Consider the following 23,725-nt stretch of genomic DNA (forward strand, 5'->3'; position numbering starts at 1 on the left):
TTGGTTGTGACGCCAGGTGTAACGTCCCTGGGGGAGGCTGACTTTACAGCCTGTGAGTATGTGCTTGAGGGAGGCTGGCCTGGAGCAGAGGGCACTTCCTGGTTCTTCACCCAACCATTGATGAAGATTAACTGGTGTTGGAAGGATGTCACACGTAGCTCTGATGATAAAGCCAAGCCGCCTCGCTTCCATGCTCCACAAGTCCTTGCAGCTGATCTCCCTCCTCTCCACACTGTCCCACCCTGTCCACTGTCCCTGTTTAGCAAAGGGAGACCGCTTTAGTCCACCTTGCAGCTTCCTCCTGGTGATGGACTTCCTCCACCACCATCTACCTCTTTTCTGGAGCTGTGGCTCTGTTCCAAGCTGGGCGGTTAGTTGTTAACCCAAGGCTTTTTCTTCCTTGCTGAACATGTCCCACGATGTCGGCATGTCTGAGAGCTGTTGCTGCCTCCTCCACTGCTCTGGCTGGTCTCCATTTGTGTCCTGCTGCCAATGTCGGTGTGTTGTTGCTCACCACTGTGTCTTGGGATTCATTCAGTGTCATCTGAAGTCTTACTTTAGCGCACTTGAACTCCTCCGTGAGGCTAGTGAGAGGCAGTTTGAGGGCACGATCTCCGTAGAGGCCTATGGTGGAAAGGCACCGTGGGACTCCGAGCCACTTCTTGATGTAGCCTGTGACTCTGCCTCTTTCCAGTTTCTGCACGGTTGCGTTTGGGTTGGGGCCTCATAAACTGTGAGGGTCCACAGCACCCGGGGTAGGAGGCCAAACTGCAAGCACCAGGTCTTTATTCTTCCAGGAAGCTGGGTGACTAGCTAAATAACTAGCTGGTTAATATATTTTATTAATGACTAACTAGCTGGTTAATATATTGTTTTTAGTGAGTTTTGCTAAGCATTAACTAATTTGCTTTACAGATCAGGCCAAGCTATTTGTCAGAGTCTTCATGGAGATGGACAGAATGCCACAGCTGCTGGCGTACTACTACAAGTGTCACAAGGTACTACTGCTACTACTACTACTACTACTACTACTACACTGTGTACTTGTACTTTCTATTGACCTCATGGTGTACCAACCAACACACACTGTGTGTGTGTGTGTGTGTGTGTGTGTGCGTGTGCGTGCGTGTAGGGCCAGCTGCTTCGCTTGTGGCAGGACGTTGCTCAGACTGAACAGAGCATCAAACAGCAGCTTTCTGACTTCTACGACACGCTGCTTTCTGCCTGGCACAGTCAGCTGCACTGGTGCTGCCAGGTACTACAAGTACTGCTACAAGTACTGCTACCACTGTAAACACAGACACTCAATATAGTGTCCCAGGTTCTGATTGCCTCCTATGTGGTGTTGTGATCAATATGGCGTCCCAGGTTCTCAGCAACCCCCCCCCCCCTCCCCCCAGGTTTTCAGGAAGCCGTATGAAGTGGTGACAGTCCTCCTCATCCAGACCCTGGTTGCCATGGTTCCCTCGGTCCCCGTGTGCCTGGGTTCCGCCATGGAGCGCTCTCCCCCCGAGCAGCGCCTGGAGACCCTGCTGGAGCTCCACCAGACCACCGCTGCCTTCGCTCAGAGCCTGGAGGCGGCCATGCTGCCTCACCTGAGTATGAGGAAAATCACTGTCGATAGAATGAAAACATCAGTGTGTTGTAGTAGAAGTATGCAGTATGTCCATGTTTTACTAGTAGAACATGGACAGAGTGATGCATGATGGGAATGTGTTCCAGGTGAGCTCAACCTGCTGAAGGTGTGTGAGCTGGTCGGCGCTCTGCTTGATCCTTATCAAGCCTTTCAGCTGCAGTACGGAGAGCTGGAGGAGCGCCACCTGCTGGTGCAGCTCAGCGCCGTTCCCATGGTAACCATAGACACCTGTTCCAGACTCTGCTGTACCCTGTAGTGGACCCCTGCCTCTCTTGACCCCCTTTTACATTTACATTACATTTAGTCATTTAGCAGACGCTTTTATCCAAAGCGACTTACAATTGTTCAAACACTGACGGACGCAGCCATCAGGAGCAATTAGGGGTTAAGTGTCTTGCTCAAGGACACTACAGCATGCTAGCAGGAGGAGCCTGGGATCGAACCAGCGACCTTTAGATCACTAGACCACCAGCACTACCGCCTGAGCCACCATCCCCTAAAGCGACTTACAATTGTTCAAACACAGACGGACGCAGCCATCAGGAACAATGAGGGGTTAAGTGTCTTGCTCAAGGACACTACAGCATGCTAGCAGGAGGAGCCTGGGATCCAACCAGCAACCTTTAGATCACTAGACCACCAGCTCTACCGCCTGAGCTACCATCCCCACTTTTCAAGCAGCTTGTCAAAAAGCTCTCAGCTACATTTCTCTGGTGACAAAAGATTGATTCGGAACATTTGTCAGGGTTAGAATATTTAACCAGACCTTTTTAGACCAGTTTTATACCAGAATTTGTATTATACTAGTATTATACTAGTTTGTAACAAGTTTTCCACAAGATTTAATATTGTACTCGTATTATACTAGTATTATCCTAGTTTGTAACCAGTTTTCTACCAGATTGAATATTGTACTAGTATTATACAAGTTTGTAACACGTTTTCTACCAGATTTTACATTATACTAGCATTACACTACTACTATACTAGTTTGTAACGCGTTTTCTACTAGTATTTGACTAGATTTGGTATTGTACTAGTTTTTAGGGCTGCCCTTGAGAGTCGACGAGTCGAATCATCAGTCACCTGTCAGTATAGTAGGATGAAGTAGGATGAAACAAATAGAAGTCTACAATATGCACAGAGATACATTTCAATGAGGAATTATAAATCAGGGGAATCATGTACCGTATTTTCCGGACTATAGAGCGCACCTGTATATAAGCCGCATCTGCTCTATTTAAAAAAACAAGAGATATACAAGCCGCACCGGGCTATAAGCCGCAGATATCTATGTTGAAAAATTAGATATTTACTGCATGTACAGAACGATTTTGAACTGTAAATGTACATGTATGTACCTGAACAGATTCTTTCCGAACAGTGCCTTTTAAAACGGCAGCAACTTTGCTGATTAAAACGGAACAGAACCAAGAGAAAAAAAACGGCATTTATTTACCTTCATTTCTCCTGTGTTTGAAACCACAAGTCACTTTAATCATCTTCGCTGAAACCCATGAAGTCGTCTTCTTCAGTGTCGGAGTTGAACAGCCTCAGAAGCGCTTTGTCACATCTGTCTCCATCAGTCTCGCTCTCCGTGTCACTGTCATCCTCCGGTGAAGTTGACTCTGAAGGTGCGCCGCTCTCTTCGCGTAGCAGTCCAGCCTTTCGGAACCCGTTGGTGATGGTGGATTTTTTTCACAGCACTCCACGCTGTTAGGGTCCACTGACAGACATCAGAAAAAGATGCTTTTCCCATGCGGCCAGTTTTTGTGAAAGACTTCTCACCACTTGTCATCCAAGCCTCCCACTCAACCCGGAGTGCAGCTTTAAATGCCCGATTCACACTGATGTCAAGCGGCTGCAAATACTTTGTTGTACCTCCCAGGAATCACAGCTGGAATGGAGTTTGTTTTCTTGATCACTGCTTTCACAGAATCTGTGATGTGGGCCCTCATGCTATCCAAAACAAGCAGTGCTTTTTTCAGGTGAAAAAATCCTCCTGGGCGCTTGCCGTAGGACTCCGTTAACCATTCCTTCATTAGGCCTTCCATCATCCACCCTTTGGTGTTAACTTTGACCACTATGCCTTTCGGGAGTTGTTCTTTCGGCATAGTTATGCGCTTAAAAATCACCAGTGGTGGAAGTTTTTGTCCGGATGCCGTACATGCCAGAACGCAGGTGAAGTGCGTCCTCTCGTGACCTGTTGTTTTCAACAACACGGAGGATGCGCCTGTCTTATTAACAGTCCTGGTCAGAGGCAGATCAAACGTCAAAGGTACTTCATCCATATTTATGATGTTGTCTGGTACAATGGAGTGTTCTTGTATCTTTGTTTCAACAAATTTGTGGAAGTTTTCAGGGGGGAGTTGCTGACAGAGAGTGGTCCGTGCCCTGATGGACAGGTTTTTACGTCTCATAAATCTGAAACACCATGACGGCCCAGCTTTGAAATCTTCAATATTCATTTCGCGGGCAATTGTTTTAGCTTTCAGTCGGATCTGTACAGTGTATACACCTCGGCCACCTGCTCTCTGTGTGTTCACCCAGTCCTCCAGGACATTTTCAAGTTCAGGCCACCTGCTTTTATGTCCTCTGAAAGCTTTTCTCGACTTTTGGCATTGCATGAGCTCTTCCCGCTGCCACCTCCAACGTCTCACCATAGATTCATTGATTCTAAGCTTGCGTGCAGCAGCGCGGTTTCCTTCCTGGATAGCAAGATCGATGGCCTTCAACTTAAAACTTGCATCATACGAACTTCTTCGTGTGGGTTCCATGATGAAGGGGCGAGGATTTGAAAATAATTACCAGTTGGTAATTTATCGTCCGCGTTCTATCTGCTAAAGAAAAAGTAGCGTATTCTTCTTTGCATTGATTTTTCGTCTATCTTATTTTTGATTCTAATTCCGGTTAGAGCGCTCCTAGCGGTGGAAGAAAAATTCACAGAATAGCCGCACCTTTGTATAAGCCGCATGGTTCAAAACCTAGGAAAAAAGTAGCGGCTTATAGTCCGGAAAATACGGTATATACTGTATGTTATCGGCACCCGATCGCTGTCCCCTTTTCCTCCAAATAAAACAACTAAAAACAGTGTTGCAAGTTAGAAATGGGTTGTATAGCCTAAATAAATAGGAAATCAATTGTCTTTATTTCTCCAATATCGTTAACAGTACTGGTAACGTTGAAGCTTATCGATGCTACGGTCTTTAATAATTTAGCTCCGGGACCCGTTTCCTACCGTTCCTCCGTGCCCCTGCCTCCCCACTATATAGTCGAAAATTCTTATTGAGTCGGATCCGATTCCACTGACAAACTACTACTAGTTTTATACCAGATTTAGTATTATAGTAGTTTTTCTTCTTCCCCTCCTCTCCTGCCTTTCTCCTCCTCCCTCCTCACCCCATACCCCGCTCTCTCCCTGCAGGAGCGGTGGGAGGTGATGGACTGTGTGCAGGAGTTGAGTCAGTCCGTTGGGAAACTGTTTGGATATGCCAACGCTGCCGTGGATCGCTGTGTGAGGCTGACGGACGCTCTGGGAGTCTGCGGCCTCCTGAGGGCGCTCAAAGCTCTGTTTACCAAGTAAACACTTAACCTTGACCAAGTCAACACTTAACCTTGACCAAGTCAACACTTAACCTTGACCAAGTCAACACTGAATGAGATTAAATCCAACTGGTTACAGCAAAATAATTAGAACAACGTGTATGATGGTTAAGTTTGTTTCTCAAAGTAAGAGACAGGAGTGCACGCAACATTTACACTATACATGTAATGAATATTATATCATGATGTAATTTAGTTCTAAGTTTCCAAACGAGCGAGGCAGTGAGGTGCTTTCATCTGGATTCAACCTCTTCCAGGTTCGTCTCAGACTTCTCCACAACCCTGCAGTCCATTAGGAAGAAGTGTCGCCTGGAGGACACACCCGCTTCCTGTGGGTTTCAGGAGGATTGGACCACTTTCCAGAACTCCGTCAGGTGGGTTTTAAAACAATCAGTAACCAATCAATAATTGTATTCCACTGACCTGCCAACATGTTCGTCTGGAATCCTCTTCATTCTTATTATTTTTCATCCTAGGACAGAAGGATGGTTTAGAAGGATGGAGTGAGGGTGTAGAAGGATGGAGTGATTGTTTGGAAGGATGGAGTGATGGTCTAGGAGGATGGAGGGACTGTGTAGGCCAGGGGTGCCCAATAGGTTGATCGTAGGTATCGAAGGTAGTGCGGGTAGATCGCGTTTCAATTTTTTTTGGGCACCCCTGATGTTGGAGGATGGAGTGATTCAAGAGGTTTATCTATCACATACATATACATACAAGCATACATACACTACTCACAAAAAGTTTGGGATATTTGGCTTTAGGGTGAAATTTATGGAAAATGTAAGACGTTCAAACTACAGTGATATGATATGATGAAAGTAGAGCATTTAAGTAGAAGATACAATGGTGATTTCCTCATCTCAAACCATTTGCTGAAACAAAAGCCAACAACAGTGGTGGGTTTACCACAACAACAAATGTCAACGTCTCAATAACTTGTCATTTGGCCTTGAGCATCAGTTACAGCTTGACAACCACGTCTCATGCTGTTCACAAGTCGACTTATTGTTTGCTGAGGCCTGGCCCCCCACTCTTCTTGAAGGGGCCCCTCAGGTCATTGAGGTTCTGGGGTACAGGGTTAGGAGCCTCTACACGGCCACTCAGCTGATCCCATAGGTTTTCTATGGGATTCAGGTCTGGAGAAAGTGCAGGCCACTCCATTTGAGGTGCCCCAGTCTCCAGCAGCCGTTCCCTAATGACGCCACCTCCATGAGCTGGAGCATTGTCGTCCATGAAGATGAAATGAGGCCTGTGTTGTTCATGCAGGGGCACAATGACTGGATGAATGATGTCATTCAGGTAGTATGGGCTTGTCACTGTACCATTCACAAAGTGTAGGGCAGTTCTGTATTGACTCGACACACCTGCCCACACTGTAACACCACCACCACCAAAGGCTCGTCTGGTGACAACAGTGGCTGATGCATAGCGCTCTCCTTGACGTCTCCAACATCGTTGGCGGCCATCATTTCTGCTCAACGTGAATCGACTTTCATCAGAGAACAGCACTGAGGCCCCTGGTCCCTCGTCCAGCGTCAATGCTCCCTGGCCCCTGCAAGACCATGATGCCTGTGCCTGGTGGTGTGGTCAGGTACCCTTGCAGGTTGTCTAGCATGTAGACCACGCCGATGTAAATGGTTTTGAATGGTCTGATGTGACACTTGGTGCCTCTCACCTCCCTTCAATGTGCCTGGAGTTGAGTGGCATCATCATGCGGTTGCGCAAGGCACTGTTCACAATGAAGCGCTCATCAGTGTGGGATGTGGCCAAAGGACGTCCACTTCTATGCCTTTCTGTGACTCTTCCAGTCTCTGTATCTCTGTTGCAAGCTGCTGATGACACTCTGTGACACTCTAAGCTCAGTGGCCACTTCCCTCTGACAACATCCTGTTTGAGGCCTCGCAAGGCGAGGTGCTGTTGATCAGTTGTTAGGTGTCTTGGTCTCATGAAGTCAACATGTGAACAGCATGATGAAGAGGACTGTTAAAATACCAACTCTAATTGAACCAGGAAATGTATTGGTGGATTCATGGATCAAACACCTGTTGTGAATTTTTCCGTTCAGCTCCTTGTTAGAGAACAGCAAGTTGTGCAAAAAGTACTGAAACATTGAACAGTTGGACATGTGCATTCAAAAGTTTAGAGAAGGTCAAATGACATTCACCTGTAAAGGTTATAGTGCATTTTAGCTTCATCCTGAAATTTCACCTGAAAGCCCAATATCCCTAACTTTTTGTGTGTATGTTTATGCAGTGAAATGTCATAGAAGCATGGAAAGATGGTGTAGAAGGATGGTGTGGAAAGATGGTGTGATGTGTGGAAAAATTAAGAGATGGTGTACAAGGATTGAGAAATGGTGTAGAAGGATGGAGTGTGGCTTTAATAGGATGGAGTGATGGTGTAGAAGGATGGAGTGATGGTGGAGAAGGATGGAGTGATGGCTTTAATAGGATGGAGTGATGGTGGAGAAGGATGGAGTGTGGCTTTAATAGGATGGAGTGATGGTGTAGAAGGATGGAGTGATGGTGGAGAAGGATGGAGTGATCAAAGGTGGAGAGTAACAGCCCCTTAGTTGGGTGACCGGGTGACTTCTGCTGGACTGTTCCTTGCCCCATCCATTCGGGCATTATCATGGCATGTGTGAAAAGGTGCAAGACGGAAATTTTCCTGACGGTAGCATGTGTGAATAGTGAAACTCATAAGCAGTTCCAGAAAGGTTATCCCTGTAATTTACCGGGAATGACGAAAACAACCATACGTTTTGAATTACGAAATCAAATTGTGAACCTAAAATCGAAAGTCAAATCGAATCGTGGGTTAGAGTTAAGTTGGGCTTAACCCTAACCCTAGTCACATACATGTTGCACTGGACAGAATGTCGTGAAATACTTTTTAGGCAAACTCCAAAGACTGCTGGGCAGAGTATTACAAATAGAAAAATCTATACACAGCATTTAAAATATATGTACCAACAATCAACAACAGAAACTATATATACAGTATATATTTATTGTCTTTGTGCAATGTTTGCTGTGCAATGTTTGAGAACAGAATAATAAATATCAAGTAATACTGTACAGATGTGCAATAAAATATAAGATGCGTACAAAGTATTACAACAATGAGGTGAACACAGTATTTATGAGGTGAGTCTTAGTTTGTAACAGAGTTCAGTGGCCTTATGGCCTGGGGGAAGAAGCTCTTTCTGAGTCTCTCTGTTCTGGTCTCGTGGCTACGGAAGCGTCTGCCTGACCGCAGCCACTGGAACAGACCATGGTTAGATGATGGAGATCCTTGATAATCCTCTTAGCCTGGTGTGTAAGTCCTGTGAGAGGGTGAGTGATGTCCCGATGGTACGTTCAGCGGAGCGTACCACTCTCTGCAGGGCTTTGTGGTCCGAAGAGGAGCAGTTTACCAGGCGGTGACGCACTCTGAGAGGATGCTCTCGATGGTGCCAGATTAGAAGGTTTTCTGGATGTAGTGTCCATGTCAGGTCCTCAATGATTTGTACACTGGCTGCTCGCCCTCTCAACTGGGGGCCTGTTGATGGTGGGGAGGGTGTAGATCCTCTGCTGCGTCCTTCTGAAGTCCATGACCGTCTTGTTGGTTTTTGCCGACGTTCAGGTAGAGGGTGTTTGCCTGGCACCACTGTCAGGTCTTCTACCTCTCCCAGGCCGGCCTTCTCTTTGTTATTGGAGATAAGACCCGCCACAACTGTATCGTCAGCAAACGTAACGATTGTGTTCTAGAGCTACTAGTGTCCACACAGTAATTTGTGTACAGAAAGTACAGCAGAGTACTCAGGACACAGCCTTGGGGGGCTCCTGTGTTGAGGATGAGGGGGGTTGAGGTGTGGCAGACCACACTCACCACCTGGGATCAGCAGGTCAGGAAGTCAAGGACCCAGTTGCACAGGGAGGTGAACAGTCCAAGGTCCCTGATCTTGGTGACCAGTCTGGGGAGTACTATGGTATTGAAAGCTGAACTGTATTCAATGAACCGCGTTGTCACATAGTGCTAAGCACCCTATAGGGAGAGGGTGTGTGCAGCACATGGGTGATCCGTCGTCCATCGGTCGGTTGGGGCGGTAGGCAAACTCTAATGGATCCAGGGTGCTTGGGAGAAAGGAACAGATGTAATCCATAATTAGTCTTTCAAAACACTTTATGACTACCGAGGTGAGACAACAGGACGGTAGTCGTTTGGATTGGCTGTTTTGGGCAGAGGAACAATATGATGGTGAACACTCGGGCTAATCATCTATTTATGCACTACTGCTAAAAGAGATTAATATCATAATGAATATGAATCATTTTGCAGTTGTTTATTGAGCATGGAGGAACAGAATAGATTGTAAACTTGCAATGTGGCCCCTGACATGGTCCGCAATAAGGATGGGCATGATAAGTCGACTAATCGATCAGTCGACTCAGGCGGGTACGTTGACTATTTTTCTGTCTACTATTGATAGCGTAGTATGGTGTTATTTTACCCAATCTTGTAAGACTTATTTTCATTTTGTCACTACAGAGTCCGGTGACATTAAATCATTATAAATAATGTTCTTTTTTGTAGTGGAATAAAATATTTCATACAATTTCATTGTTGGGAGCCGTGAGAGCCAGAATTTTCAGCGCTGCTGTCTGCAGGTGCATCTCTTCTCCTTCGCCCACTGTGTCCATGTCTGCTCCACCTTCTTCTCTCATCTCAACTTCTTTCCTAATTCTACTCAATCACAGCTTCATGTTCCCTTTAGAAATTCAAATCTAATCTTTGATGTCACGATCCAAATGATATCCATCAGGTTTACTCCTCTCAGGGAAAACGTTCCACAAGCTTCTCACAAGCTGCTGCTCTCTGTTCTGCCCTCTCAGCTGCACATATTGTAAAAGACATCAGATGTTATTGAATGGCAGTGCAGGTTTTCTTTAAATGACCTGAACACACACAATGCAGCTCCGTCTGCTGCAGCTTCCACTTTGACACACTTGGCCTATTTGGAAAAATAAAAGAATAATTTTAAATAGAACATGTTGTAGGTATATTTTTTATGTACTGTGTAACTGTTTTCACGTGCGGTTGTGGTTATTGTCTATGTTGGGGGAGAGGGTGCTGACGTCATGGCTAGTCGACTAATTGACTAATGGCTGAAGTTGTTGTTAGTCATCGACCACTAAAAAAGTGGTCTGCAAAGGTCTATAGATGGTGTAGAAGGATGGAGGGATGGTGTAGAAGGATGGAGTGACAGGTTTTTTTCCTTTTTCTGTAGAAACTGAAAAAACATTGAAATCAAAACGTGTTTTAAATTTTAAAGGATGCTTCATATTTTACTAGATGAGGTTTGGCACCTTCCACTGTACAGTACTTAAGTGTGTACTGAAGTACACAGATTGATGTGTTGTTACTGTTTAACAGGATCATTTCCACTTGTGGAGAGTTACTCAGACAGTGTGGAGCCTTCGAACAGCAACTTTCCAATAAGTAAGATCAAATACTTTTGTCTAAATTCTAATCTATTATGTTGTGAATGATATATTTTTTACATTATGAATCATTATGTATTCTCTTTAAACCTGATGTGTTATTCCCTGATTATTCACCTCCTCCCAAAGGATTCTGGGAACGGCAGGGAAGTACCTGTCTGACTCCTACAGCCCACGGAGCCTGGCGGGAATCCAAGAAGTCAGTTCCAATGACAGGAAGTTCTCCACCCGGAACCCCTGGCAGGAGTACAACTTCCTGCAGAGGGGCAACATGGCTGACTACAACAGCCTAATGGAATTGCTTTACTTACTGAAGGTAAAGAGATAGATCCATGGATACAAAGATTGATAGATGGATCTTGCCCAGAGATCAATTAAAACCATGAATCTAAAATCATTTGTCTGGAGAAACTTCCAATCCATGATCTTCTGTTTGGATGGACATATCCATAAAGGAATCGGTTGTCTTCAATTTTGAAGTGCTCCTGTAGCTTTTATTTTGAAAGCTCCCAGGACAAGGGAACAGGGAGCTGCTTTTACTTTGAAAGCTCCTCTTTCCAGGAAAAGGGAACAGGAAGCTCCGGGCTCCTGGCCGAGCCCCGGGCGGCGCTGTGCAGACTCAACCAGCTGGCCACGCAACTCGCCTTCGACTCAGTCTTCCTGCAAATCAAACACCAGCTCTGCCTGGTCTCCAAGATGGAGGTCAGAGGTCACTGTCTGTCTGTCTGTCTGTCGGTCGGTCACTGTCTGTCGGTCGCTCTGTCTGCCACTCTGTCCTACTGTCACTGTCTGTTTGTCTGTCTCACAGTCTGTTACTCAGTGTGTCTGTCTCTCTCTTATCTTATTCTACTGTTTGATCTCAGATGAATGCAGTCTTATCTTACTGTTATCTTACAGAGTGGAGAGGGAGGCAGATTTGCAGACGGCTACACGGAAGATCTGCCGAGCTTCAGTCTGTCGCCACAGGAGTACATCACTAATGTACGTAAGAAAAGACGTTTAATAACTAACCTAAATAAGATGAGACGTTTAATAACTAAAGTACGTAAGATAAGACGTTTAATAACTAACCTAAATAAGATAAGACGTTTAATAACTAAAGTACGTAAGATAAGACGTTTAATAACTAACCTAAATAAGATGAGACGGTTAATAACTAACGTACGTAAGATAAGACGTTTAATAACTAACGTACGTAAGATAAGACGTTTAATAACTAAAGTACGTAAGAAAATACGTTTAATAACTAACGTACGTAAGATAAGACGTTTAATAACTAAAGTACGTAAGAAAAGACGTTTAATAACTAACGTACGTAAGATAAGACGGTTAATGACTAACGTACGTAAGAAACGCGTTTAATAAGTAACGTACGTAAGATAAGACGTTTAATAACTAACGTACGTAAGATAAGACGGTTAATGACTAACGTACGTAAGATAAGAGGTTTAATAACTAACGTACGTAAGATAAGACGTTTAATAACTAAAGTACGTAAGATAAGACGTTTAATAACTAAAGTACGTAAGATAAGACGTTTAATAACTAACGTATGTAAGATAAGACGTTTAATAACTAAAGTATGTAAGATAAGACGTTTAATAACTAACGTATGTAAGATAAGACGTTTAATAACTAACCTAAGTAAGATGAGACGTTTAATAACTAACGTACGTAAGATAAGACGTTTAATAACTAACCTATGTAAGATAAGACGTTTAATAACTAACCTATGTAAGATAAGACGTTTAATAACTAACCTAAATAAGATGAGACGTTTAATAACTAACGTACGTAAGATGAGACGTTTAATAACTAACGTACGTAAGATAAGACGTTTAATAACTAACCTAAATAAGATGAGACGTTTAATAACTAACGTACGTAAGATAAGGCGTTTAATAACTAACCTAAATAAGATAAGACGTTTAATAACTAAAGTACGTAAGATAAGACGTTTAATAACTAACGTATGTAAGATAAGACGTTTAATAACTAAAGTACGTAAGATAAGACGTTTAATAACTAACGTATGTAAGATAAGACGTTTAATAACTAACCTAAGTAAGATGAGACGTTTAATAACTAACCTACGTAAGATGAGACGTTTAATAACTAACGTACGTAAGATAAGACGTTTAATAACTAACCTATGTAAGATAAGACGTTTAATAACTAACCTAAATAAGATGAGACGTTTAATAACTAACGTACGTAAGATGAGACGTTTAATAACTAACGTACGTAAGATAAGACGTTTAATAACTAAAGTACGTAAGATAAGACGTTTAATAACTAACGTACGTAAGATAAGGCGTTTAATAACTAACCTAAATAAGATAAGACGTTTAATAACTAAAGTACGTAAGATAAGACGTTTAATAACTAACGTATGTAAGATAAGACTTTTAATAACTAACCTAAATAAGATGAGACGTTTAATAACTAAAGTACGTAAGAAAAGACGTTTAATAACTAACCTAAATAAGATAAGACGTTTAATAACTAAAGTACGTAAGATAAGACGTTTAATAACTAACCTAAATAAGATGAGACGTTTAATAACTAAAGTACGTAAGATAAGACGTTTAATAACTAACCTAAATAAGATAAGACGTTTAATAACTAAAGTACGTAAGATAAGACGTTTAATAACTAAAGTACGTAAGATAAGACGTTTAATAACTAACGTACGTAAGATAAGACGTTTAATAACTAACGTACGTAAGATAAGACGTTTAATAACTAACGTATGTAAGATAAGACGTTTAATAACTAACGTATGTAAGATAAGACGTTTAATAACTAACCTATGTAAGATAAGACGTTTAATAACTAACCTATGTAAGATAAGACGTTTAATAACTAACCTAAATAAGATAAGACGTTTAATAACTAACCTACGTAAGATAAGACGTTTAATAACTAACCTAAATAAGATTAGACGTTTAATAACTAAAGTACGTAAGATAAGACGTTTAATAACTAACGTATGTAAGATAAGACGTTTAATAACTAACCTATGTAAGATAAGACATTTAATAACTAACCTAAATAAGATTAGACGTTTAATAACTAAAGTACGTAAGATAAGACGTTTAATAACTAACGTACGTAAGATAAGACGTTTAATAACTAACCTAAATAAGATGAGACGTTTAATAACTAACGTACGTAAGATAAGACGTTTAATAACTAACGTACGTAAGATAAGACGTTTAATAACTAACCTAAATAAGATGAGACGTTTAATAACTAACGTACGTAAGATAAGGCGTTTAATAACTAACCTAAATAAGATGAGACGTTTAATAACTAACGTACGTAAGATAAGGCGTTTAATAACTAACCTAAATAAGATAAGACGTTTAATAACTAAAGTACGTAAGATAAGACGTTTAATAACTAACGTACGTAAGATAAGACGTTTAATAACTAACCTAAATAAGATAAGACGTTTAATAACTAAAGTACGTAAGATAAGACGTTTAATAACTAACGTACGTAAGATAAGACGTTTAATAACTAACGTACGTAAGATAAGACGTTTAATAACTAAAGTACGTAAGATAAGACGTTTAATAACTAACCTAAATAAGATAAGACGTTTAATAACTAACCTAAATAAGATAAGACGTTTAATAACTAACGTACGTAAGATAAGACGTTTAATAACTAACCTAAATAAGATGAGACGTTTAATAACTAACGTACGTAAGATAAGACGTTTAATAACTAACGTACGTAAGATAAGACGTTTAATAACTAACGTACATAAGATAAGACTATTAATAACTAACGTATGTAAGATAAGACGTTTAATAACTAACCTAAATAAGATGAGACGTTTAATAACTAACGTACGTAAGATAAGACGTTTAATAACTAACGTACGTAAGATAAGACGTTTAATAACTAACGTACGTAAGATAAGACGTTTAATAACTAACGTACGTAAGATAAGACTATTAATAACTAACGTATGTAAGATAAGACGTTTAATAACTAACCTACGTAAGAAAAGATGTTTAATAACTAACCTACATAAGATAAGAGGTTTAATAACTAAAGTACGTAAGATAAGACGTTTAATAACTAACCTACGTAAGAAAAGATGTTTAATAACTAACCTACATAAGATAAGAGGTTTAATAACTAAAGTACGTAAGATAAGACATTTAATAATTAGCGTATGTAAGATAAGACGTTTAATAACTAACATACGTAAGATAAGACGTTTAACAACTAATAACTAACGTACGTAAGATAAGACGTTTAATAACTAAAGTACGTAAGATAAGACGTTTAATAACTAACGTACGTAAGATAAGACGTTTAATAACTAACGTACGTAAGATAAGATGTTTTTTGCAGGGAAAGGGAATGTTTAGGTTGGACGCTGTGATTCCTGAACCAGAATAATTCAATAACTAGTTGTACAACATTTCGACTTATATGTGAAATGATCACTGGTAACTGATACATCATTTAAAAACAGTTTCTAGAAATAAGAAAGTTCTTCTGTCCTCAGATTGGACAGTACATCATGTCCCTCCCTCTGCACCTGGAGCCCTTTGTGACCCAGGAGGATCCAGCCTTGGAGCTGGCTCTGCACGCAGGAAAGCTGCCATTCCCCCCAGAGCAAGGTGAGTGGTTCAGTCCAATCCCCCTCCCAGTCCTGGACCGTCAACAGAACTAAATCTAAAAACCAATTCAGTGTAGCTGAACCAGCTCAGAGCTCCTGAAACGCTGGAGTATCGTCCTCAGGAGACGACCTTCCTGAGCTGGACAACACAGCGGACTATTGGCTGGGCTCCATCGCCCGGGCAACCATGCAGACGTACTGCGACCTCATCCTGCAGATCCCGCAGCTCGATCCCCACTCTACCAAACAGCTGGCCACAGACATAGGTGAGTAGTACTCCTGATGTGTGTACTAGGGCTGTCACGATTATGATTCGAAATCAAAAATCAATCGATACGAGCTATCTACAGTATTTTGAACTTCGAAATCACAAGCAGGTTGGCAATTCTTCCCATATTTTTGTGGGTAATATTGTCCGACATGCATCTTGACACAGAATGAACAAAATAAATGCTTAGCCCAACCAACGAGCATCAGGTGTAGCTGCTTAAGCCATCCCATCCACCACAAAATGTACATGGAAAAACATCAACATAGAAACAAAGAACATGTACATGGAAAAACAAACAGAACCAAACAACATGTACATGGAAAAATAGAAACAAACATGTACATGGAAAAAACATTAACGTAGAAACAAAGAACATGTACATGTATAAACATAGAAACAAACAATAACATGTACATGGAAAAACAAACATAGAACCAAACAACATGTACATGGAAAAATAGAAACAAACATGTACATGGGAAAAACATAAACATGGAAACAAACAACATGTACATGGAAAAAAGTATACATAGAAACAAACATGTACATGGAAAAACATAGGAACAAACAACAACATAAACACGGAAAAGACAAACATAGAAACAAACATGTACATGGAAAACGAACATAGAAACAAACATGTACATGGAAAAACATAAACATAGAAACAAACATGTACACGGAAATACAAACATGCAAACAAAGAACATGTACAGTACATGGAAAAACATATACATAGAAACAAACAACAACATGTACATGGAAAAACATAGGAACAAACACATACACGGAAAAACATGAACATAGAAACAATCAACATGTACATGGAAAAACAAACGTAAAAACAAACATGTACACAGAAAAAACAAACATGTACATGTAAAAACAGACAGAACCAAAACATCAACATAGAACCAAACATGTATATGGAACAACAGACATAGAAACAAACATGTACATGTAAAAACATAGAACCAAACATGTACATAGGAAAACATAGAAATAGAAACAAACAACAACATGTACATGGAAAAACAAATACATAGAAACAAACATGTACATGGAAAAAGAAACATAGAACCAAATAACATTTACATGGAAAAACAAACAGAACCAAACATGTACATGGAAAAATAAACATAGAAACAAACATGTATATGAAAGAGACACATATAAACAAACATGCACATGAAAAAACAAAGAACCAAACATGTACATGGAAAAACATCAACATAGAACCAAACCTGTACATGGAAAAACAAACAGAAACAAACATGTACATGGAAAAACAAACAGAAACAAACATGTACATGGAAAAACAAACAGACAAACAACAACATGTACATGGAAAAACAAACATAGAAACAAACAACAACATGTACATGGAAAAAAATAAACATAGAAACAAACATGTACATGGAAAAACAAACATAGAAAGAAACATGTACATGGAAAAACAAACAGAAACAAACATGTACATGGAAAAACAAACAGAAACAAACATGTACATGGAAAAACAAACAGAAACAAACATGTACATGGAAAAACAAACAGACAAACAACAACATGTACATGGAAAAACAAACATAGAAACAAACAACAACATGTACATGGAAAAACAAACATAGAAACAAACAACATGTACATGGAAAAAAATAAACATAGAAACAAACATGTACATGGAAAAACAAACATAGAAACAAACATGTACATGGAAAAAAATAAACATAGAAACAAACATGTACATGGAAAAACATAAATATAGAGCTAAACAACAGCATGTGCATGGAAATAGAAACAAACAAAAACATGTAGATGGAAAAACAAACATAGAAGCAAACAACAACATGTACATGGAAATACATAAACATAGAAACAAACAACATGCACGTGGAAAAACAAACATAGAAACAACATGAAGATGGAAAAACAAACATAGAAACAACATGAAGATGGAAAAACAAACAAACAACATGCACGTGGAAAAACGTAAACATAGAAACAAACATGTACATGGAAAAACAAACATGGAAACAAACAACATGTACATGGAAAAACATAAACATAGAAACAAACAACAACATGTACCTGGAAAAACTTAAACATAGAAACAAACAACATCTACATGGACAAACATAGAACCAAACAACATTTACATGGAAAAACAAACAGAACCAAACAACATGTAGATGGAAAAACAAACATGGAAACAAACAACATGTAAATAGAAAAACATATACATAGAAACAAACATGTACATGGAAAAACAAACATAGAAACAAACAACAAGATCTACATGGACAAACATAGAACCAAACAACATTTACATGGAAAAACAAACAGAACCAAACAACATGTAGATGGAAAAACAAACATGGAAACAAACAACAACATGTAAATAGAAAAACATATACATAGAAACAAACATGTACATGGAAAAATGTAAACATAGAAACAAACATGTACATGGAAAAACAAACAGAGCTAAACAACAGCATGCGCACAGAAATAGAAACAAACAACATGTACATGGAAAACAAACATAGAAGCAAACAACAACATGTACATGGAAAAACATATACATAGAAACAAACAACAAGATCTTCATGGACAAACATAGAACCAAACAACATTTACATGGAAAAACAAACAGAACCAAACAACATGTAGATGGAAAAACAAACATGGAAACAAACAACAACGTGTACATGAAAAAGACACATACAAACAAACATGTACATGGAAAAATGTAAACATAGAAACAAACATGTACATGGAAAAACAAACGGAGCTAAACAACAGCATGCGCACAGAAATAGAAACAAACAACATGTACATGGAAAACAAACATAGAAGCAAACAACAACATGTACATGGAAAAACATATACATAGAAACAAACAACAAGATCTTCATGGACAAACATAGAACCAAACAACATTTACATGGAAAAACAAACAGAACCAAACATCATGTACATGGAAAAACATAAAAACAAACATGTACGTGGAAAAACAAACATAGAACCAAACAACAACATGTACGTGGAAAGACAAACATAGAAACAAAGAACATGTACATGGAAAAACAAACATAGAAACAACAACAACATGTACATGGAAAAACATAAACAGAGCTAAACAACAGCATGCGCATGGAAAGAGAAACAAACATGTACATGGAAAAACGTAAACATAGAAACAAACAACAACATGTACATGGAAAAACATAAACATAGAAACAAACATGTACACGGAAATACAAACATGCAAACAAAGAACATGTACAGTACATGGAAAAACATATACATAGAAACAAACAACAACATGTACATGGAAAAACATAGGAACAAACACATACACGGAAAAACATGAACATAGAAACAATCAACATGTACATGGAAAAACAAACGTAAAAACAAACATGTACACAGAAAAAACAAACATGTACATGGAACAACAGACATAGAAACAAACATGTACATGTAAAAACATAGAACCAAACATGTACATAGGAAAACATAGAAATAGAAACAAACAACAACATGTACATGGAAAAACATATACATAGAAACAAACATGTACATGGAAAAACAAACATAGAACCAAATAACATTTACATGGAAAAACAAACAGAACCAAACATGTACATGGAAAAATAAACATAGAAACAAACATGTACATGAAAAAGACACATATAAACAAACATGCACATGAAAAAACAAAGAACCAAACATGTACATGGAAAAACATCAACATAGAACCAAACATGTACATGGAAAAACAAACAGAAACAAACATGTACATGGAAAAAAAAAACAGAAACAAACATGTACATGGAAAAACAAACAGAAACAAACAAACATGTACGTGGAAAAACAAACATAGAACCAAACAACAACATGTACGTGGAAAGACAAACATAGAAACAAAGAACATGTACATGGAAAAACAAACATAGAAACAACAACAACATGTACATGGAAAAACATAAACAGAGCTAAACAACAGCATGCGCATGGAAAGAGAAACAAACATGTACATGGAAAAACGTAAACATAGAAACAAACAACAACATGTACATGGAAAAACATAAACATAGAAACAAACATGTACACGGAAATACAAACATGCAAACAAAGAACATGTACAGTACATGGAAAAACATATACATAGAAACAAACAACAACATGTACATGGAAAAACATAGGAACAAACACATACACGGAAAAACATGAACATAGAAACAATCAACATGTACATGGAAAAACAAACGTAAAAACAAACATGTACACAGAAAAAACTAACATGTACATGGAACAACAGACATAGAAACAAACATGTACATGTAAAAACATAGAACCAAACATGTACATAGGAAAACATAGAAATAGAAACAAACAACAACATGTACATGGAAAAACATATACATAGAAACAAACATGTACATGGAAAAACAAACATAGAACCAAATAACATTTACATGGAAAAACAAACAGAACCAAACATGTACATGGAAAAATAAACATAGAAACAAACATGTACATGAAAAAGACACATATAAACAAACATGCACATGAAAAAACAAAGAACCAAACATGTACATGGAAAAACATCAACATAGAACCAAACATGTACATGGAAAAACAAACAGAAACAAACATGTACATGGAAAAAAAAAACAGAAACAAACATGTACATGGAAAAACAAACAGAAACAAACAACATGTACATGGAAAAACAAACATCGAAACAAACAACAACATGTACATGGAAAAACAAACATCGAAACAAACATGTACATGGAAAAATATAAACATAGAAACAAACATGTACATGGAAAAACAGAAACAGAAACAAACATGTACATGGAAAAACAAACATAGAAACAAACATGTACATGGAAAAACATAAATATAGAGCTAAACAACAGCATGTGCATGGAAATAGAAACAAACAAAAACATGTAGATGGAAAAACAAACATAGAAACAAACATGTACACAAAAAACAAACATAGAAACATACATGTACATGGAAATACATAAACATAGAAACAAACAACATGCACATGAAAAAACAAACATAGAAACAACATGAAGATGGAAAAACAAACAAACAACATGCACGTGGAAAAACGTAAACATAGAAACAAACATGTACATGGAAAAACAAACATGGAAACAAACAACATGTACATGGAAAAACATAAACATAGAAACAAACAACATGCACATGAAAAAACAAACATAGAAACAACATGAAGATGGAAAAACAAACAAACAACATGCACGTGGAAAAACGTAAACATAGAAACAAACATGTACATGGAAAAACAAACATGGAAACAAACAACATGTACATGGAAAAACATAAACATAGAAACAAACAACATGCACATGAAAAAACAAACATAGAAACAACATGAAGATGGAAAAACAAACAAACAACATGCACGTGGAAAAACGTAAACATAGAAACAAACATGTACATGGAAAAACAAACATGGAAACAAACATGTACATGGAAAAACATAAACATAGAAACAAACATGCACATGAAAAAACAAACATAGAAACATGTACATGGAAAAACAAACAGAAACAAACATGTACATGGAAAAACATCAACATAGAAACAAACATGTACATGGAAAAACATCAACATAGAAACAAACATGTACATGGAAAAACATCAACATAGAAACAAACATGTACATGGAAAAACATCAACATAGAAACAAACATGTACATGGAAAAACATAAACATTGAAACAAACAACATGTACATGGAAAAACGTAAACATAGAAACAAACAGCATGCGCATGGAAATGGAAACGAACATGTAGATGGAAAAACAAACATAGAAACAAACATGTAGATGGAAAAACAAACATAGAAACAAACATGTAGATGGAAAAACAAACATAGAAACAAACATGTAGATGGAAAAACAAACATAGAAACAAACATGTAGATGGAAAAACAAACATAGAAACAAACATGTAGATGGAAAAACAAACATAGAAACAAACAACCTGTACATGGAAAAACAAACATAGAAACAAACATGCACATGAAAAAACAAACATAGAAACATGTACATGGAAAAACAAAGAACCAAACAATCATGTACGTGGAAAAACATCAACATAGAAACAATCATGTACGTGGAAAAACATCAACATAGAAACAAACAACATGTACATGGAAAAATGTAAACATAGAAACAAACAACAGCATGCGCATTGAAATAGAAACAAACATATAGATGGAAAAACAAACAGAAACAAACATGTACACGAAAAAAACAAACATAGAAACAAACATGTACATGGAAAAACATAAACATAGAAACAAACATGTACCTGGAAAAACGTAAACATAGAAACAAACGACATGTACATGGAAAAACATCAACATAGAAACAAACATGTACATGGAAAAACATAGAAACAAACAACATGTACATGGAAAAACATCAACATAGAAACAAACATGTACATGGAAAAACATCAACATAGAAACAAACAACAACATGTACATGGAAAAACGTAAACATAGAAACAAACAACAGCATGCGCATGGAAATGGAAACGAACATGTAGATGGAAAAACAAACATAGAAACAAACAACAGGTACATGGATAAACATATCCATAGAAACAAACATGTACATGAAAAAACAAACATAAAACCAAACAACATTTACATGGAAATAGAAACGAACATGTAGATGGAAAAACAAACATAGAAACAAACAACGTGTACATGAAAAAGACACATACAAACAAACGTGTACATGGAAAACATAAACATATAAACAAACATGCACATGAAAAAACAAACATAGAAACATGTAGATGGAAAAACAAAGAACCAAACAACATGTACATGGAAAAACATCAACAAAGAAACAAACATGTACGTGGAAAAACAAACATACAACCAAACAACATGTACATGGAAAAACATAAACATAGAAACAAACAACAACATGTACATGGAAAAACATAAACATAGAAACAAACATGTACATGGAAAAACAAACATAGAACCAAACAACATTTACATGGAAAAACAAACAGAACCAAACAACATGTACATGGAAAAACATAAAAACAAACATGTCCATGGAAAAACATAAACATAGAACCAAACATGTACGTGGAAAAACAAACATAGAACCAAACAACAACATGTACGTGGAAAGACAAACATAGAAACATGTACATGGAAAAACAAACAGAAACAAACATGTACATGGAAAAATGTAAACATAGAAACAAACATGTACATGGAAAAATGTAAACATAGAAACAAACATGTACATGGAAAAACATAAACAGAGCTAAACAACAGCATGCGCACAGAAATAGAAACAAACATGTAGATGGAAAAACAAACTTAGAAACAAACAACATCTACATGGAAAAACAAACAGAACCAAACATGTAGATGGAAAAACAAATTTAGAAACAAACAACATCTACATGGAAAAACAAACAGAACCAAACATGTAGATGGAAAAACAAACTTAGAAACAAACAACATCTACATGGAAAAACAAACAGAACCAAACATGTAGATGGAAAAACAAACTTAGAAACAAACAACATCTACATGGAAAAACAAACAGAACCAAACGTGTAGATGGAAAAACAAATTTAGAAACAAACAACATCTACATGGAAAAACAAACAGAACCAAACATGTAGATGGAAAAACAAACTTAGAAACAAACAACATCTACATGGAAAAACAAACAGAACCAAACGTGTACATGGAAAAACAAACTTAGAAACAAACAACATCTACATGGAAAAACAAACAGAACCAAACATGTAGATGGAAAAACAAACTTAGAAACAAACAACATCTACATGGAAAAACAAACAGAACCAAACGTGTAGATGGAAAAACAAATTTAGAAACAAACAACATCTACATGGAAAAACAAACAGAACCAAACATGTAGATGGAAAAACAAACTTAGAAACAAACAACATCTACATGGAAAAACAAACAGAACCAAACGTGTACATGGAAAAAACTTTTAAAACTTTAAACTTTTAGAGACTGCTGTCGTT

The 23,725-nt window shown here is 38.1% G+C and overlaps 1 protein-coding gene across 2 annotated transcripts in view; it reads left to right on the plus strand.

The window, feature by feature from the left end:
* The window catches only part of cog7 (component of oligomeric golgi complex 7), a 37,497-nt gene that overhangs the window by 12,454 nt on the left and 1,318 nt on the right, over positions 1–23,725 (plus strand). Inside the window, exons 6-17 of one of the 2 annotated variants that reach the window (XM_080020771.1) lie at positions 916–998; positions 1,133–1,255; positions 1,401–1,599; positions 1,723–1,850; positions 5,061–5,215; positions 5,497–5,613; positions 10,655–10,720; positions 10,852–11,038; positions 11,284–11,424; positions 11,620–11,703; positions 15,254–15,368; positions 15,490–15,633. In XM_080020771.1, the coding sequence (XP_079876897.1) occupies positions 916–998; positions 1,133–1,255; positions 1,401–1,599; positions 1,723–1,850; positions 5,061–5,215; positions 5,497–5,613; positions 10,655–10,720; positions 10,852–11,038; positions 11,284–11,424; positions 11,620–11,703; positions 15,254–15,368; positions 15,490–15,633 (1,542 nt within the window). The remainder of the gene's footprint in view (positions 1–915; positions 999–1,132; positions 1,256–1,400; positions 1,600–1,722; positions 1,851–5,060; positions 5,216–5,496; positions 5,614–10,654; positions 10,721–10,851; positions 11,039–11,283; positions 11,425–11,619; positions 11,704–15,253; positions 15,369–15,489; positions 15,634–23,725) is intronic. The other variant, XM_080020772.1, reaches the window with a different exon arrangement.

The sequence above is a fragment of the Zeus faber genome (genome assembly GCF_960531495.2).
Source record: "Zeus faber genome assembly, chromosome: 20".
Lineage (NCBI taxonomy): Eukaryota > Metazoa > Chordata > Actinopteri > Zeiformes > Zeidae > Zeus > Zeus faber.